This window comes from Calonectris borealis, chromosome 7 (assembly GCF_964195595.1).
Source record: "Calonectris borealis chromosome 7, bCalBor7.hap1.2, whole genome shotgun sequence".
Classification (NCBI taxonomy): domain Eukaryota; kingdom Metazoa; phylum Chordata; class Aves; order Procellariiformes; family Procellariidae; genus Calonectris; species Calonectris borealis.
This window is the reverse complement of record NC_134318.1, coordinates 40,337,826-40,356,517: the sequence shown is the minus strand read 5'-3', so window position 1 is coordinate 40,356,517 and position 18,692 is coordinate 40,337,826. Positions and strand designations below refer to the sequence as shown.

Sequence of the window (18,692 nt, the reverse complement as noted above, 5' to 3'; positions counted from 1 at the left end):
AATCTCATGCCCATCCCTGCTCAATGGAGCATCACTTGGCAGCCCTGAGGTGCTGAGCGCAGCAGGATGGGGCTGAGCTGGGGCTAAACTGATGCGGTGGGTGCTTGGCAGGCACGTGGTGCTGGCGCAGGATCAGTCCCAGGGGATGTTCAGCGAGTAGACCGGGTTTGTCCCGTTGAGGGAGCCAGAGCCATCAGGGAGCGGTGTGTGCCTGCGTGGGTTTGGTATCCAGAAGTGGAGAAAAGTTTAGCAACGAGGAGGGAACAAAGTGGCTGAACATTTCCACATAATATTTATAAAGCAGAATTTATAGTCGTGGCAGGAGGCCTGATGGAGCTGGTGCTTTACAGAGGCTGGTTCCCAGTTGGGACTGGGAACTTAAAGCCAGGAACGCCAGCACCGGCTGGAGCCGAGCTGCCCGCGCCGGCCTTCATGGCAGGGCCAGGCACGCCTGCCGTGCCGGCCCGTGATGCACCCGCCGGCGGGTGAGCGGGGCTCAACACCCACAGCTGCACGGCCGGGATTTTAATGGGAAGGGGTAGGAAACCTGCGCCCGCCCCCCAGCCACGCCTGCCTGCAAGACCCCCCGCGGAGAGAAGGAAAAGCCCATCGGTCCCACGGCCCTTGCCAGGGGAAAGCATTTCAGACCCTCTAAGCACCCCCGCCAGCGCGGATGCCACTGAAGACAACGACAAGAGGCCCAGTTCTGCAGGACGAGGTTTATTCCCCACAGGACGGCGCGGTTTTCCATAATGTGTCGCAGCGTTACCGGATTCCCGAGCCCTAACCCGGGGCAGTGCCTAAACGTGGCAGAAACGCGGTTCCCGGCTTGCCAAGGGCGCAGGGGCTGTCCCCCTCCCCAGGGATTTTGTGCCGCCCATAGCGAGAGGCACGCTGGGACCCCGCAGAGCGGGGCTGGGCCGGCGCACCCCAGCCCAGGGCCTGGTGGCCTCCATCACCCCTCAAGGACATCCCCCGCCCCATCCCAGGCACCCCAAAAGGCACGGAAAGGGTGAGTTAAACAGCAAAGCTTGTCCATGAAGGGGTCCCCCGTTTTCCACCCGCACACCTCCAGGCTGGGTCCCTGGTGTGAGCAAAGATTTAAAGGGGGTACAGCCCCCCCAAGCATCGCCGGAGGAGGCAGAGGCCCCTCATCATCCTCAGGGCTCCCCTCGGGCAGGCTCAGCCCCAGCCGGGGAAGAGCCCGGTGCTTTTCGGAGAGCCGATTTTGCTGGCACCAAGGGGAAGGCGTTCAAGACGTGCCGGAGGACGGCAAGTTCAGCGTTCCCCTGACGAGGTCAGTAGATCATTTTCGTACCGTTACATGAAACATGGAGGAAGGCAGGCGTTCACCAGCCCGGGCGAGGCTGGGTCCGGGTCTGTTAAGGTCAGATGGAGGTGGGAGAGGACGAAGCGGCCTCGTGGAGGGGCTGCATGCGAGGCCTCCTCCTCGTTCCTTCCGATCGCCCACGGCGCCGTCGGTTTTACAGCTGCTGGAGGATAATGTCAACTGCCTCGGCGAGGTTGTTCACGTACGCATCAGGCTTCACGTGGGGGTGGTTTTCATCGCAAGGCCTGCGAAGGAGAGAGAAGGGCATGGCTGAGCAACCAGGGCTCCCAAGCGGGTCGCACGTCCCCGGCCGTCCTGCTGCTGCTGCGCTCACAGAGCCCAGGGTGGCTCCGAGGTGGCCCCAGATGGAGCACCCTCGGGTGAGCCTGGGTTTCACACTCCTCCCTCTTCTGCTTTTTTCCCCTCTTTTCCCCCTTCTCTCCCTACCTCCCCCATACTCAGGTTTTTCCTGCATGCTACGGTAGAACCCATGTCCTTGTGCAACTGAGCTGGGCAAAACTTTGCAAAGCCTCGTATGGAAGACAATCGACATCGCTAACCAACGAATCCAAATGAATGCATTGCATTTTACGTGGCGCTTCTTCATTCAGGCAACAGCAGTATCAGACAGGGATCGCTGGGAGGACACTTCACTGCCAGCCTAGGATCCTACGAAACTCTGCAAATAATTATTCTCCCACGGTTTTTCTCTAGAAATAGGTAAAGAAAAGAACTCCCTTCCGCCCTAGAGACATGAAGGTCTGTAGATAGCTGCAGTGAACGGGAAAGCTCTGTCAGGGTTTAATTTTGCAGGACCACCATCTTCTCGTAAATCTAACAGTGGTTTCAGATGCTTCCATGAAAAGGGTCAGACTCACCCTCCTCCACAAGTCACCACCTCAAAGCAGAGCGGCTTCAAGCCATTTTTCGCCAATGATTTAATTAGAGGTATTGGCCCTAACGAGGCGCAGATGCACAATGTTATTTTACTGATTCAGCAGCATTGCTGGTGGGGAGGGGGCAGATGTGGGAGGCAGAAATTTTCCAAACCTTGTGGTCTTGTTATAGCTCTTGGGCTGAGAAACCCAACAGCTGCTGAAGAGAAAACATGTATTTTATACGCTTAATGGCTTTCTTTTTGGAAAGAGATGAGAGCCCTAATGTCCACCTCCCATCTCTCTCGCTCCCTGCAAAGGGCAAACCTTTATTTAGCACGGGCCGTTTTCTCAGCGGGGAAGATGCATTTCCCATCGGATGCATGGGAGGCAGAGAGATTATTATTATTATTTATGATGTGCAGAATTTGGTGAGCACTTGTCTGTACAAGTACCAAATTATTCCTTCGGTTCCAGCACTGAAGCTCCCCAGGGCTATTTCCTTTCTGTTCATTTTTCAGCTGCGCTCTTCACGTCCCAGTACACGAGCTCCTCGTAAAGGCACGGCCTCTTTCGGGAGCCCACGCTGCTTGAGATTTTACTTGCTGCAAAGTTACAGTATGCAACTAGGAACAATAAAAGACACTTTTTTCAGTTTTCCTTGTGTCACCTGCAAAGCCATGTCTGGCACAAGGACGATGGCTCCATGAAACGGACTCTACCTTGGTGCTGGCTGTCATAAAAGCATCTTATTTAAAAGGTGGAAGGTTATTCCATGGGTCTTTATTTAATTATCCAAGTTCTATCTTGTTACAGGGCTAGGGTGCAGTAAGAACAGTAATTATGATGGTTTTTAGGTTTTCCTCAACTGAAGAAGAATTTAGATTGCTGAAGGTAAAGCAAGTTATAATACACAATGGAGAAAAACCTTCAAATATAAAGCAAGTAAAAATCCAGTACGTATCCATCCCTTAGGTGGTGATTATTGCTCACCCCCTGATTTAACCAAGTGGTTTTATGAATACAGAAATACCTTTGGGGGGTGTGGTAAAATACTAATTTCTTGGCAATGATCCTTAATTTGAGTGGAGATCTAAAAAAAAAAATGAACAAAACTTCTTTCCATTTTACACGCTGAAAAATGTTTCTTTCCTAGCTTATACATTAGGAGAAAATTTTAAGAACTGCTTGAAACAAACACTTCTACAAGAAGTTTTCAGTTACCCAGCACTCCTTGATCTATTAGAAGGATTTTGTGATTGGTATCTGTGCTGACTATACAGAAATCCACCTGTAACTCAGCAGCTAAATGCCAGTCATTAAGGAAATGCCCTGTATACACTAAATGTGTGCTGCGGAAGGGGTGGGTGTGTATATATATATGTATACATATATATACTGCAGTAAAGCAAATTAGGAAATAAGGTATTTTTGCCCATTTGTCCAAATAACACGTGATGACAACACACAGAGTGGCCAGCCACCAACTCCTGGCTCCAGCGAGGTTCACGTCAGACCCGCTTTAGCTCCCGGGGAGCTACGAGTTCACCCTTGCGTGTTGCCCAACCGCCCCCACCCCACGGGACCGCTGGGGTGGACCTGGGCTTCATTTTTACCTGCTGCACCTATTATTCATTCGAGGCCAATTATTTCTCTTCTGCTTTGCAGTCCGATACCTTACAGGGTTGCAGCTGGGAACCCTAAAATACCCTTCTGCTGCCCATGCTGCAGACAGACGGCCTCGCTCGAACAAAAGGGTTTCAATCATTTTACTAACGCTTTACCGGTGTTATCCAGAAGAAAACGAGAGGGACACGCAGCCCTTATGCAGCAGATGCCTCCCATTAAAGCGGACGGGTGCAGCAGAGCCCAGCGGTTCAGCAGGTGCCTCCCCTGCCTGGCCCGGCCCCAGCCAGGACCCCGCGTCCCTCCGGCGGAGGGGACCAGCCCCGTGACACCGCGCTGTCCCCACACCGGCCATCCCTACCCTCGGGCGGGAAAGTGTATTTCGTTTCAGCCATGGCACATTTTGGAGCTATAATTTTGAGACATGTCATATGTTTTAGATTACCTATAGGCTCATTGCTGCTAAGCGGAGGGAAATGCAATAAATAAAATTGTCTGAACTCTGTAGGAAAGCAGAGGACTGGAATAAAACACACTTCCCTGCTCTCTTGCCTTTTCCTAGGGCTGCGCTAGCAGCTTTTATTCCTGTCAGTGCCACCCCAAGAGCTGTTCCATGCGGCCTCTTCCTTTGTCTCGCAGAACACTTTGTAACTCGCACAACTGCAGACAAATAGCCAAGCGACGCTTTTCCCACCCCCCCAGCTCAGTATTGCTCTTTAGGCATCTGTCAGAAGGAAACTGCAAGCAATCATCCCCCCAACACTAATGCCAACAAGCAAGGCTCCAAATGCAGCGAAACAATTCAGGAGCCCGAGTCTGGGTGCCAGAAGCGAGGCAGAAGAGAGAGCTCTGCCATAAAACCTCCGGGCAAACCCAAGAGGCTGGAGGACGAGCCCGGCTTCTGCCGTCCGAAGGGAGCGGAGACCGTGGCTCTACGCCAGCCCCTCTCCCGGGGGATTCAGGCTTTTTCCCAGGAGAAACCCTCAGTGACTGAGAGTTTTAAGATACCCTTCAGTGCTCTGGAGCTTGGCCCTGATGTCCTGGGTGTTGCTTCGGTGCATCAAAGCCTCCTTGGACAGGGCCACCGGGTGCAGGTGGAAATTCAGCCAAGAGCAGATCTTGCTCTCACGGTTTCAGCTTCGTTTCTCTTTTGATGACAATGACTCTTTTTGCATTGCACGATGGCAGACATCCCAAACAGTGGGTCACAAAACTGACAGCGGAGGTTACTTTTTAGTACTTTTTTCTTTCATATTCCAGAAATAAATAAAAAAATCTAAAAATATCTTTAATTTGCTAGGTCAGTTGAAGAATAAACTTGCACTGAGGTAACTTTAAGATAAACTTCCGATTTTTTTTTTTTTTACGCGGGACTCTGGTTGCACAGAAGAACATAAATCAAAATGACAGAAAATTATATTCTGTAGCCGAATATCGAGCTGTCAGCAGTCTTGGCCAGTGCACAAACTTGCTCGTGAAAAATCAGCCACAGCCTTGGGAAACGCTCTCTTCAGTAAAACAGGACTCCTTGGAGCGGCTGAGCATCACAGCCTGGGTGCGTACTCAAGTAACATTTTCCAGCCCAAGTTGGCCATGACAGCTGTGAAATGTGGCTCTTCATTTCTACATCGTCTCTTCATGGCCACTTTGCTGGAATATGAAGCGGTCAGGGAAAGAAGCGGCTTAGGACAGGGACTCTCTGAAATCTGGGGTGGTCCTTCTTGGTCCTACTGCGTTGTGATCTGTGCCTGCCCCTCTGTGCACAGGGCAATGTTAGGAGAGTACGTTCTTCAAAAGAAAACATCCAAAATTATCTGTACATTACAACACATTAAAGATATGAAGTATCTTTAGCATGATGCAACATGGACAGAGGTCTTGAGGCTCAGTAGTTGCTCACGTCCATCAAATCATCCTCAGGAGATGACTAAACATCCTCCTCTCCCAGGGACCATTTATCACTGCCAGTGCTGCAGAAACTGAGCAGCTATCTATAGCCCCATGTGCTCTGAGCCAGATCCTCCGCCCATACTAAACTGGTTAGTTCAGATCAATGCCTCAGTCTGAGACATCAAGGAAGCAGCAGGGTGCTGCAGAAAACTGGCTCTGCAATTTTAACTCTTCACTCGGTCACTTGGTAAGAGAAGCTCCAGCAGGGTATCGGGGCTACTGACTAGCAGAAAGCGATGGCTTCCTCCCAGTGAAGCATAAACCCAAATCTTAGATCGTAAGGGGCAGTGGAAAATCAGCTTCTGCAAGAATAAGAAAGTTCACTTACTGTCTGGGTCAGATTTCCACCTGGAGAGGTCTCTTCTGACAAGTTAAATTCCCTACCTAGACTCAGCTATCAGGAATGGTCTCGAATTGCCCCGACTGCTATGTAATTTTCTGTGACGGGTCACCCAGATGTAGTTGAATATCTGTGATGGACGAAGGGATCTACGCTGCGTTGCATAGTCCTTTGCAGGAGCTATTAGAAATCTTTAAAGTGAATGAAGCAAATATATACAGAAGAGAGCATTGCTAGGGACAGTGTAAAAGGATGCCCCTAAAAACACAGACTTTGAGTTAACCCTTTTCTTTCCCACATCAGTTGTGATTCTGGCTTTAGTCTGTGGGTCGGGGCGGGCATCAGATGCTTCTGGCAGCCAGCTCCCACCGGCACTCTCGTGGCGGGACCATTTCTGCAAAGGGAATTGGAGCTGCAGAACATCTGCAAAGGAAAACATGTGGCTGGGTCCCAGAGGTGTCCTGCCGAGCTGGGAGCCAAACACCCCACTGGGAGCAATGAGGGGGTGCATCCAGTCTGAGCACCAAACCCTCACGCTGTCCTAGGAAACTTCACGTACCGGTTGGAATGAGTTTCTCAGTGCCTCGCTTGCGCTCATTTCCAGCAAAACATATGGAGAACAAAAAGGAAACAGCTGGATTACTGTGTGGACAAAATATTTAGCAGATAAAAGTCTAAGTGGAGGTAGCTGACATGGATAGTCATGGCCACAGGGATGGAAACAGCCCCAGAATCTAGCTCAACCCGAGACCTGCCGAAACTTGACTTCAGAGAACAGGAGCAGATGGGGATTGATCAACACATGATTAGTATCACAGGTTAAAATTAGCTTTTGCATAGTTCTTTAAAAATAGGAGTAGGTAGGAAAAACACCACACAGGGCCAAAGCAAGGCACAGAAGTTAATTTGAAAAAGACAAACGATCTCACATTCCAGCGTACAGAGCTGCAGTCATTTGGCAAACCTGATCTGTAACGCTGCGTGTCCCACGATCGCTGACCTTTCCAGCAGCACGGCTTTCTGAGAGAGAGCAAAACCCATCCCACAAACTCTCCCTCTGTTTGTACAAGGGATCTCTCTGTGTCACCACACAGGCTTCCCACTAACTCCCCAACTGAACAGCATATACTCCTGCTGCATAAAATTTGATAAAAAAGCTTGAAACCATTTCTCCTGACAGCGTATTCTTCAGGGGCTCTTACCACGGCTGTAAAATATGTGAGACAGAGTTTAACAAGATTTTCTTTATGAGGAATGTAAACAGACACTGTAACCTTTGCTAGTTTCTTTGGACAGATGCAATAATTTTACTCGGTGCCACGAGTGAAACTCTCGTTTTTGTGAAACGTGCAATTTAATCAGTTTGGCACTGAAAACCCAAATAAATCACAGTGACTGACAGCACAGTGATGGGCGGTTGATGAATGGCTGTGGAGCACGTTTCCTAACGTTACAATGAGAGGCAAACCTGCACCAAAGCCACTAAACGCATCCAGTGTTGGAGCAGGTCCCAGAACTTCAGGGAACCCCGTACCTGGACCCCATATCTCATGTCACGCCCAGATTTCCCCGGGAATAGAAAAGAGAGGCTTCTGTGGTTAAAACACTAGATTTTGGAGAGCTGCTGTGCGTGACCCAGGGCAGAAGGTTTGTCCTCACGAAGCAGCTAGCACCTTCCTTTGCTTTGCTGCCATCATTTGGGAAGATGCTTTTGCTCGGAGAGGTGGGCACCATCAACAGAAACTTCTAAGCACAAGCCATGCAGCTGAGGATGCCTTCTACGTCGCTGCAGAAGTCGGTGGCCTCTAGAGATGACCTTGCCGTGCCATCTCCTCCTGGCCAACACGCCTGCAAGAGCTCCAGGAAAGCAAACCCGTGTCAGAGCAAACCAGCATCCTCCACTGCTCTTCTGTTGCCTCCCAGAACAGCGCACACAGCTAATTGTGTTTAATTGCAACTCATTTAAATTCAAGCATCCACAAACAGGTAAAAATTAACAGCCAAATTGTTTGCTAACATCTGAAGGAAGTCTGTGGGCTTGCCTCTTAATCATTCCCATTTATGTTAAACTGCTGCAGTTTTAACTGAGCAGAATAAACCGGCTTAGGTACAACACTTCTCCAGGCAATATACCTCAACATACAGGAAAATATTGAGATTGAGGGGATAAGGAGATATCTTCCTGCATAAATTACCTTAAAAAAAAAAAAAAAAAAAAAAAAAGCTTGGCAAATGCTAGCAAACATTCCCCAGATCTTTGTTTTTCTGAATTTCAAGGCATTTCCTGGGGTGAACACTTCTACTTTTCAAATGTACACGTGCTAGAAAATCTAATTTGGAGTGTTGTGGTAATTTGTTTGTTTGTGATCAGTTGGCTGCATGGTGATGCAGCTCAGATACCCAATTCCAGAAATAACTGCTTAGAAGAGGATGCTGAGAGTGCTCACAGGGCTAAAGCAGGTGCATGGGGGAGCGCTTGGTGTCCCTGCTGCGGTTTGCTCTGCCAGGTCTTCTGCCAGGTCTTTTAAAAAACACTCATATCGCCAAGATCTGGTGCAGGACAGCACACTGGGGAGCAAGGAGGAGGTTGGAAATGGTGATCATAACTGCAGGTATGAAGTGGTTCAGAGCAAGGGGGGCTTTGTCAAAATAAAGAAGTAAAAGGAACAGCGGTGACCAGGACAGATCACAAGCTGGAGGCTGGCAGCGGCAAACTTCCGTGGATATTACACGTAAAGCTCGGGAGAGCGTCAACACAAATATTTCCAATAGTTCACAGGCGCGACCTTTACTCACAGCGGTTGTAAGTTATCCCTCGAATAATCCCAATTCCTGCCATTTCTGCAGGATACACCGCACCAACCGGCCGTCGAACATACAACGCTGAGGAAGCGGATGAGGCAGGCAGCTGTTTTCCTCCACCCATCCCTATTTATTTTCTCTCTCAGGAAATACAGCACATGTGAACACGCCAGATTAAGAGCTTTGGAGATTAAAAGTCCTGAAAGTCTTTGTACAGGCTGTGGGTAGGACATATACAGATTCATCCACACACTTGCTTAAGTCAGCAACAGGCATGAAGAAAGGCAGGACGGCGATGGGGAGACGTGGTGCGAAGTGCTGCCGTCAGGACGGAGGGTACTGTTGGCTAAATGCTCTCATGGGATTACACCAGAGCATGGGATTTTATTAGAACTGACTTCTTTCCACCACCTCCACAACCCCTCATGCAAAAATGCACTGGAAAGTCAAGCTGGTTTGAGCAAATATTTAAACAAGCAAAGCACCGGTGTTAAGGCACCTGGGCAGCAATTTTCCTTGTCAAAACTGCAGAGCTCTCTCATCTTGTAAAGCAAAAGCAGTTCAGCAGGGGCCAGGCGTTAAAAGCGTGTGTGTCAGCCTTACTGTGGAGGAGAGGGAGCAGCACACATGTCTGTTCTGGTTTTGGACTGGTTCCCAGCCTGCTTGTCCCCGAACAGACGTGGCCTGGGGACAGAGCTGGTGTTGCAGGGAGAGCTGGAACCTGGTGACCATCAGGATGGTGAGACACTCAGCCAGCCCCTTCTGCCGCACGGCGCTCCGGTCCCTTCTTCTCTGAAGGCATCATGTGGGCTCTGAGCTGGGACCTGCTGCGGTCCCACCCAACCCTGAACCCAAAGGTTAAGCCATCATGGCTCAAAAGCCAGTCCTGCTCCGTGCTTGGGATGATGGATACTCGATCGGACTCCTCAGAGAAGACTCAAGTTACTGCATTCGTGACTGCTGTCCTCAGCCTCATGGAAACCATTTTAATTCATCTCATGCAGTGAGGGCGTGTATTAGTAATATTTATGCAACATACTCTGTTAGCCAACTGATACAGCTAGAGGAAACAAACTTTTGAGAACACAAAATGCTTCTGCCTCCGCAGAGGTGCACATCCACCCCTCGGTCACCTGGGTTTCCCCCGTCACACTGGCCCAGACCCATTTCACCCAGCGTTGTCTGTCCAAAAGCAAGATGCTGTGCCCAGGCTGGTCACCTGAACCTCTTCAGGAGCCTCCTCCTCAGGACAGACAGGTCCCTCCGAGGGAAAAGAGAGAGTATTCATCCCATGTTCATTCCATCTTCTTAGTAACAAGTCTGGATAGGAAATATCCTCTGGAAGAGATGATTTTTTTTTCCTACAAACTCTATTTAAAACAGATGACGAGCTCATACCCCAGAACCAGTTCTTCGACAGCCAGGGTTAGGTGTAAAGAATCTGGTCTAACTTTTAGATAAAGTTTAGATAAAGTTAACCGAGATAAATCCTACCTCTTGCATTACTGCAGTCTGCGAGCACATGGTAGAAATGAACCGTATATGCCAGGCGTGTTTGTGTAAGTGCAACGGCCCCCAGGTCGGATGGGGGGGCACTGGGGGATCAGAAGCTCTGCACTGTACATATGGATGCATCTAGTGCTGCAATGCAAGTACAGCACAGATGTTTTCAATAAAAGCAAGTCTCCCTCTCCCCCCTCAAAAGTTAAACGCACATTTGCCGTTTGCTGAGAAAATCTGAGAACTGCCCCTGCTTTGCCAAACTATCCAGTCTAACAGGGTGTTTGCTAGCACCGTGAGACTCAGCTCTGCCTGCCTGGATTAATTATTGATGACCTGCACGGCTCTGCCAAATGACCTTACTCAATTCAGTAGAAAATAATTTTAAATGCCCCTGAGAAAGAATTTGGACATAAATATTTTCTTTGTGCATATATACAAACAGATGCGCATCTTAAATGCAACCAACGCATTAGTGGGATTTAATATTACACGAGAGTGGGAAAGATTATTTTCAAGGGCTGAATTTGAAGCTCCGTGGTGCTCAGGCATCTTACTCTGTTAGGCCCTTTTAAAGACCTTAACCTAAGAATATTTCATTGCTTTCCTTTAATACGTTGCTTACATAATCCATACAAAATGTGTAACATGAATGCTGGCTTCTGCATTTCCAAAGCATCGCATGGAGATTTAAGTCGCAGAACTCTGGTAGATCCAGATACTAGCAAGAAAGGAGCTTTGCAGATTATAAAAGAAAGTAGTCTTCATTTCAGATTTCAAATGCTGTTTGGAGAAGTTTAATTTAAACAGCATCAGGCCACAGTTGCACTGATAATGTAACCCTCTAAACAAGACACTCAAAGACACAGCATTAAAAGACTGTTTCTCACCAAACACGAATTTGAGCTACCCTAAGGAGAAAAATATTTGTCTTCAGATGATGCTCACTAAATCAGTCTTAAATCAATCTGGAAAATTAAGGCATGCTCTACATAGTTTGGCTGCAGCATTGCTCACCCTGGACGAGGCAATGAGATGGTCACGCAGCAACCCCGGCACAGCAGGACCTCTCTGCGGGGTCTCTGTCCTCCTCCTCCTCCTCCCAGACCAGACAGGAATATTACATCCAACCTCACCTGTTTCTAAACATGAACATGCTTTTAACTGATACAACAAAAGGGTTTTGAACTAACTGGCAAAAGTTCAGCCCAAGTTTTGAGTCAGTGCATTACCTACGCCTTCTGAAACGGCTCAGAGCCACCTGAGCATGCAGAGCCCACCCAAATAACTCGGGGGTGCTCCTCGGAAACTTCTGCCCCTTCTAAAGCATAAACTTTGCTACCGTTATTCCAAATTATGGCTCATTTGCTTAAGCCACTCTGTAAATGAGATCTTCATAATCTTCTCTTTGGAAGTTTGCATGCTGTGAATGTCTGCCTACCTTCGCTTCCATGGCCACAGTACCAAGGAGATGAGGCTTCATTTGCCTAGGAAATATTTTTCCCAGCATCTGCAAACCTATTGATGTATCCATACAGCACCGTTTGCATTACAGGCAATGAGCTTTTCGACAAGGGGCTATCCTTTTCTATCTGCACGGCACCTACTGCAATGCAGCCTTCAGTTGGTGATGTTGACCTTCTACTACAACATAATTTTCTTCTTTTAAATAACAAATTTCCATGGGTTATTCTGAACTCTTTCTGGCCTCTGCCAGTGGCTGTTAAAAAAGCAGGGATTGCATGAGTAAGGAAAACGGCTCCGTGCACATCACCCAGCGAGCAGCTCTTTCTGGTCCTCTGGCATACGACTCCCCAAAGGTGGCAGCCCGCAGAGCTATTTATTTTTCAGAGCCTGCGTCAGCTGCCCACAGTGACGGAGCTGATCAGCAGCTTTGCTTTTTGTTTTGTTTCAGCGATGAGAAAACCAGGCCCGCCTGGCAGCTGAGTGGGTAATAAAGTAAGCCTTGTGCTGTGTGCCTGCAGCCTCTGGGCTACTGTACAGGGCCGTTGGGGAACGAGCTCCTAAATCCAACAGAAAACAATACAATCCTGTATAGACCAGCAATAGGAAGCCCACATTGGATCCCTTTTCTTTTTGAACTGGCAATGGCAACCTTAGGCTAGGCTACCAGAGAAATGCAGGGTGTCCTCTGTTGGTGACGTTCACAACTATGGGAAGCTGTTCAAAGAATGATGACACGCTGCATTTACGGACCGTGCTTTGTCCAAGTATCTCAAGCTCTTCAGAAGCGTAGCAGGAAACGTGCAGCACCGCTGCTCTGGAAACATGCTTACTGCAGCCGGGCAGGGAGGCAGCAGGGACGGCCGCGGCGTCTTCCTTCTCCTCCTGGCTCTCTTCCACCTGGTCCCTGCATCGGGAGGGTGCACCGGGCTGAGGAACGCTAGCTAGCACATTTTTCAAGGTGTCAAACCACATCTACGTTTGTGCTTAAAAATGGATTCCGGAAAGTATGCTAAGCTAACATTGTTAGTGTAAGGATTAAATCCCCAGCGCTCCTGGCGCTCAGCCCTCTGCTTGGACCAGGAAAATAGTCCAAGGTTTATACCCACTTCCTTCCAGCTTTGAGTTACGGCTCCTCAGATGAAGGCTGCTGGCGTGTCCGACTTGCAGTGTGCTACAGCACAGGCTTCGTGCAGACTCAGTGTGAACCCTGGCCCCGCTGAAGTCTTCCAAGTTTTCTTAAACCCCTAGTCCCAGTCAAGTCAACAGGGATTTTGCTCTACGTTGTCAAATAAATAATCCCAAATTTGAAACAACTTACTGATGAATACTCGGGTTTGAGCAGTAAAGCATTCAGGACGCATGGTTTCAGCTCAAGGTGTTGCAGCCCATAGGCTCTGCACAGGTAAGGTCTGCGTCCTGCGCAGAACTTGCACAGCCTCTGGCACCACCTTCTCCATCGGTCCCCAGCCGCCACTTTCATAAATATAATGGCTAATAAATACTGTGGCCACCTCCGAATAGCTTCTTTAAATTAGGTTGTGTGGGACTGACTAGATATTTCCCACGGCAGTTTATTGCTGGCTGTTATTCACACGTGCAAACCACAGCCTGAAACCACAAAATCATCAGGACTCCGACATTACTTGTTCTGTACCACACCTAGAACAGAACAATGGCACCAGGCACCACCGCTCCATCGCTTTGTTTTCCGACCCTGCCACATTCATCCTCGTAGGGCTAAGATGGTTTCTGAGTCAGTTCTTCATGAGTTCCAAGACCCAGAAGCCAACGACCAGGCTATGCAAGGTGCCCAAAAGAGCTGTGAATGAAAGGGGGGCTCAGGGGGAATGACACCTCCACCTCCAGTGCAACGCACGATGCAAGATTTTTCCATTGCAGGTATTTGACCTCTCCCAAGGGTAAACTGAAAGCGTCTGCAAGTCGTGGGAGAGGACCAGAAACGGCCTCAGAGCACTAGTGAGGCTATTGCAGCAGCTCAGTTTCCACTGCTGTACCTACCTGCTCCAGGACGGTACTTAGCGTTTCTTAGGATCAGACCAAACACGGTACATTTCTTAAACATTAAACCAATAAAAAAGACTTACAGTTTTAAAACAGAGGAGAAAAAAACCCAAATAAACAAGAACGGTGGCTTTGAGACTGCTTCACCTTCTTGGTATTTGCAATTTGTGCTTTTATCTGAGCATTTCTGTTGAGACTAGTTTCCTCCCTTTGCATCAGCTTCAAGTGAAGAGTAATCCTTTAGAGAATGAAAGGCCCATAATACTGGTTCTAGCTGTGGACCAGCTGCTTCTGTAACCCAACCTGGCTTGAGATGAAGTTTATTTACATAGCATGCTTGATACCTTTGAGAAAATCTACTACCTAAAATACTTCAAAGGATCACTTTGTACTGGAAGTGGAACAGCCAAGACGACTGTATTCTCTGCACATATTGCTAAATTCTTGCAAGGCATCTTAGGGTGGAGATACTTGTCTATGAAGTTAAAAACAACGCAACAAACCCAAACCCTTTCAAATTGCATTCAAGACAGTACAGAGCAATCTGTGGAGGGCTACTCAATCCTTTCTGCTGTTTTTTCCCAGTCTACAGTGAAGCAGTAGCTTGAAATGTAGGCTTGGGGGGTGTGTGCTAGGTATGTAAGCATAATAAAGAAATTTTTGAAACAAACCGCTCAAGCCCTTGTGTGGAAAGGACTTTACTAGATCATAAAGCGAGAGACTTCATCTTCATTAAGTAAAACATTAAAGGAAATGTTCTAACTTACAGCGCTATACATGAATGCTTAGCAATGTAAGGGGTTTAATTGCCTGTTGCTTTCCCACCATAAATTACTACCTGCAGCTAATGGAAAACCTTCCTCCAGACCTGTTCATGCACCTCACTCCCATTTCACATATTCGCGCTGGATGGAAACAGTAGGGCAGCTGGAGTTGTCCAAAGTCCATAGAAATGGGCATGTCTTGAGAAAGCAATGAACGTTTAAGAATATCGCACGTGTTTGGTATAAGCTTTTCGAGTAGCTCACGACATACGTAGTACTCTGCAGGTTTTATGACTGCATATATCTGAATTTAATAACTAGCCAGTACAGGTTGAAGATGTTCTGTAGTGACCTAATACAACACTGGGACAGGACATATCTATTAACCCTCCTTATCTGCAGCTGAACAATATCCACATGCAAACACAGGCACGAAAATTTTTCACTCCCAAATGCAAGGGATATCCTCCAACCTTCAAACCCCACCTGCGTTCCCCTTCTACATCCTCTTGCATTTCTGAACGTCACTTAAAAAAAAGAAGCAAAAGACGGGTGCGTACCGCCAGAACAGCTACAACCTGGTGCCTGTGGAGAAGCACTGGTGGGATTGTGCTTTCCTCCACGTCCCCTTGAAGTCCAGCCCTGACTCGTAACAAAGTCCACCAGCCAATTCCACTGCCCTGCAAAGTCAGGTGTGAAATCCTCTTCTGGGTCAGAAGAGTGGGTAAATCCTGAGGAAGAGTGCTAACTCCAACCCAGGCTGAAGAATCTCAGAGTGAAGAAAAAACACTGAAAAAGCGCTGCCTAGGCGTCCTTCTGCTGCAAAACCTAACAAAATATTGATTCAGCTTCCAAAGAGGAGGCTAAAACCCGCAGGCTGTGCAAATCCTAAAACCCACAGGTCTGGCAGCTGCCACCACATGACCCTTCACTTCGGTTACGCTTCAAGAAGTTGTTTTCCAACCTTCCCTTATGGAGACCTACAACACTGAGGTAAAAACAAAGTAAAAACATCTATATCTTAAAATAACCCTCTGAAGTCACCAGGAGGATAAGCTGAGTTTTCTCCAACATTTAGGAGGTCTCTTGGTTACTTTGGGTATTCTAGTGTAGGAATATTTTCCTGGGCTCTGCATCTGCCTTCATTCTTTTGCTACCAAACCCCCTTCTTTATACTTCTACTTTTTGCCCAATTTAACATCACTAAAACCAACTCTAGGCTGGTGTGGACTTCAGGCTTCCACAACTACGCTGCTCTCAGTGTGGAGACGATATTCGCTTGACACTTCTCCCTTGGGCAGTAGTGGGTTCTTGCCGTTCCTGGATGTCCCATGGGTGTGTATTTGCCACATGCCTGTACTCAGAGCCCTGGCTTTCTAGATAACGTGCTTTTGATATGGACTCTGATACGATTTGGTTGGTAGTCACCTATACTTGATTATTCATTAATATTAAGTAAGATCAGACAAGTTCCTGAGGCATCGCGGGCAAGGACACCGGGGCAGGCGCCTGCTGTTTCCCACCTGATGGGACCCACGGGAAGTAACACCTGCGAGGTGAAGAGAGGTTATTTACAGGAGAAAAATCTGGTGGATGGCAATCAGGTTAGCATGAGCCAGCCTTAAAAACTTACTTACACAACAAACAAGCAAACAAAAAAAAACCAAAGGAAAAAACAGGTGCTTGAGAGAGCAGCTGCCTCTGTCGTGCCACTGGTCTTAACTCTAGTTATAAACAATGTGGGACATTCTGCAAAATTAAAATTACAAAACATAACTAGGGATAATTGCTAGAGGCAATCCGCAAACTCTGACTTTGAATGGCATCTGACTGAGTCCTGGCTCCAGGGACTTCAATATATTTCCTAACTCTGGATGTCACTTGTCCAGCCTTTAGAAGTACAATGATGTGTTGGTGATGCTCCAGCCAGGTTTGCTGCAAGACTTTTATCTCCTGCCTAGGACTAAACACTTCAGAAAAGCTTTCCATCCAGCCTGTGACCACTTACGGTTTCTAAAGCTAACTCTGCCTACATTACCGTAATCTGATTTTAACTCATTAGCCTCTATGGCTAATGGTAGCTTGTATCCTATGGCAGGCTTTTACATGTCAGCACACTGACTCCAGACAAAGCCTTTTTGTGCTTTTGCAGCTAACCCAGCAAATACTGTTCAGAGAATAGTGAAGCTGTGGAAATTCCAAGAAACCAGATAGTATGAAAAAGGGCCTGAAAAATGTTTAATTAACATTTATGCAGAGAAAACTGGGGTTCTCAGGTAATTATCAGCAGATCATAGTAAATACTATGGTGAAATCATGCTCTACTGAAAAGTATTTGTTGATGAAGACAAGCCTTTATTCAATGCTAAACCATGCCGCCATTCACACACACGATTTTAAAAACAGCTGTTTCCTCCCCACGAAAGGGCACTGCCTTCTTTGGGGAGAAAAGATATCAATAGAGTGATCTCTCCACTGCCGTGTAGCTAAAGCAACCCAGCTCATTTGCTCTGCAAGCCTGGTAGGCTTCCAGAAGACAACGCAAGGGAAACCCACCCACGTGATAAGCTCTAACGAGGCTGTAAAACACGAGCTGGAAGCGGCGGTGAGCCAGCCCCGAGCCCAACCTCCAGCAGTGCCGCTGCCGGGGCCCCTCCGGAGCGGGGCAGCAGGAGGGCTGAGCGCCGCGGGGCTACCCAGCCCCAGCCCCTCAGCAGCCCACCTGCACCCACAGCCCTCGGGACTGTGCTACGCAGGGACCATCTCGCCTGCCCGAAGGCTGTCCTCCGTACGGGTGCTGTACCTAGACTGTCAGCATGATTAAAAAACAGGTAGAAAAATGAACGTTTGGTACCTTCCTAAGCTAAATTCAACAGCCCATGCCAAAAGCAGCCAACACATGTACAGAGACCTTCTCTGTTCAGGTGGCTGTTGCGACATTTATACTATCTACCCAGTAGCCATTACCGTGCATTACTTTATAGGAGGAATAAAACACTATTTAAGCTGGCCCACAGATATTCGTAGACTGCTGGTGTCCTGGCATACTGGCAGAGGCAGGCTTCAGAGGCTGGCAACAACAAATTCACTTGGGGTAATGGGGCAGGTTGCTTGAAGGAGAAAGAAAAATTACCCATCAGAGAGATGCAGAAAGGCAAGGCGACATTTGGACCTGAGTTTCACTACCCTGAATCTGGGAGATACTATTTAGATATAAACCCAAAACAACAAGCCAGAATCTCAACCACTTTCCCAAAGGACTAATTAAGGCATCCTCTGCCCAGCCCCCATTCAGAAAATCTGGCTGGAAACTAAGTAACAGCAACTGTTTACCCCATTAAAGCTATGCAGTAAGAAGTGACAGCCTCCTAGAGCTTCCCACAAATTCGGGCAAGATAAACATCTTTGTTATAAAGCATGAGCCTCTCCAGTTTTATTGACAGAGACAGAAAGTGTCAGAGAATGGGAGCTGCTGAATCCAGCCTCTGATTAGCAATTAAACATTTCAAGAAGGGCAAGCCTCTGGGCAGCAATGCCCTCCCCACTGATTCATAGAAAACCTTCTCACATAAATTAGCCATCCCCGTGATTTTAATGCTTGGGTATGCCCTTGACAAAGGAGCCCTTAGAGGGCTCTGCGCAGCCATCGGCTCCAGCCTCGCCTGCTTGGAAATCTGGCGGGGATCCAGAGGGCTGTAGACAGATCTGTGCCCCCTTCGCCGCGCGCGTGCCTTCCCACGGGGACAAGCCCTCGGGGTCACCCGCGCAGCCCCCGCGGTCCGGGGAGCCTCCTGGATGCCACGCTGCATCGGGTTCCGTCCTTTTGCCTTGAACTCGCTTACACAAATAGCAAACGCCTCCTGTGTTTGCAAGCACGGGAGGCACGCAGGGCCTGTGCGTGGGTGCCTTGGAGCTCCCCGGCTTCGTCGTGCGCCGCGGGCTGGGGTCCAGCCTCACGCGCCCCCGGGGAGCAGTACCCACCTCGGCCGGCGATGCTGTGATTTACGCTGGTGGAT

General features: G+C 48.4%; 1 protein-coding gene across 2 annotated transcripts in view; it reads right to left on the bottom strand.

Moving 5' to 3' along the window:
* Positions 1 to 704: 704 nt before the first annotated feature.
* LHPP (phospholysine phosphohistidine inorganic pyrophosphate phosphatase) overlaps positions 705 to 18,692 on the bottom strand; it is an 89,195-nt gene continuing 71,207 nt past the window's right edge. Inside the window, exon 7 of one of the 2 annotated variants that reach the window (XM_075155253.1) lies at positions 705 to 1,575. In XM_075155253.1, the coding sequence (XP_075011354.1) occupies positions 1,485 to 1,575 (91 nt within the window). In that variant the 3' untranslated portion in view covers positions 705 to 1,484. The remainder of the gene's footprint in view (positions 1,576 to 18,692) is intronic. The other variant, XR_012674379.1, reaches the window with a different exon arrangement.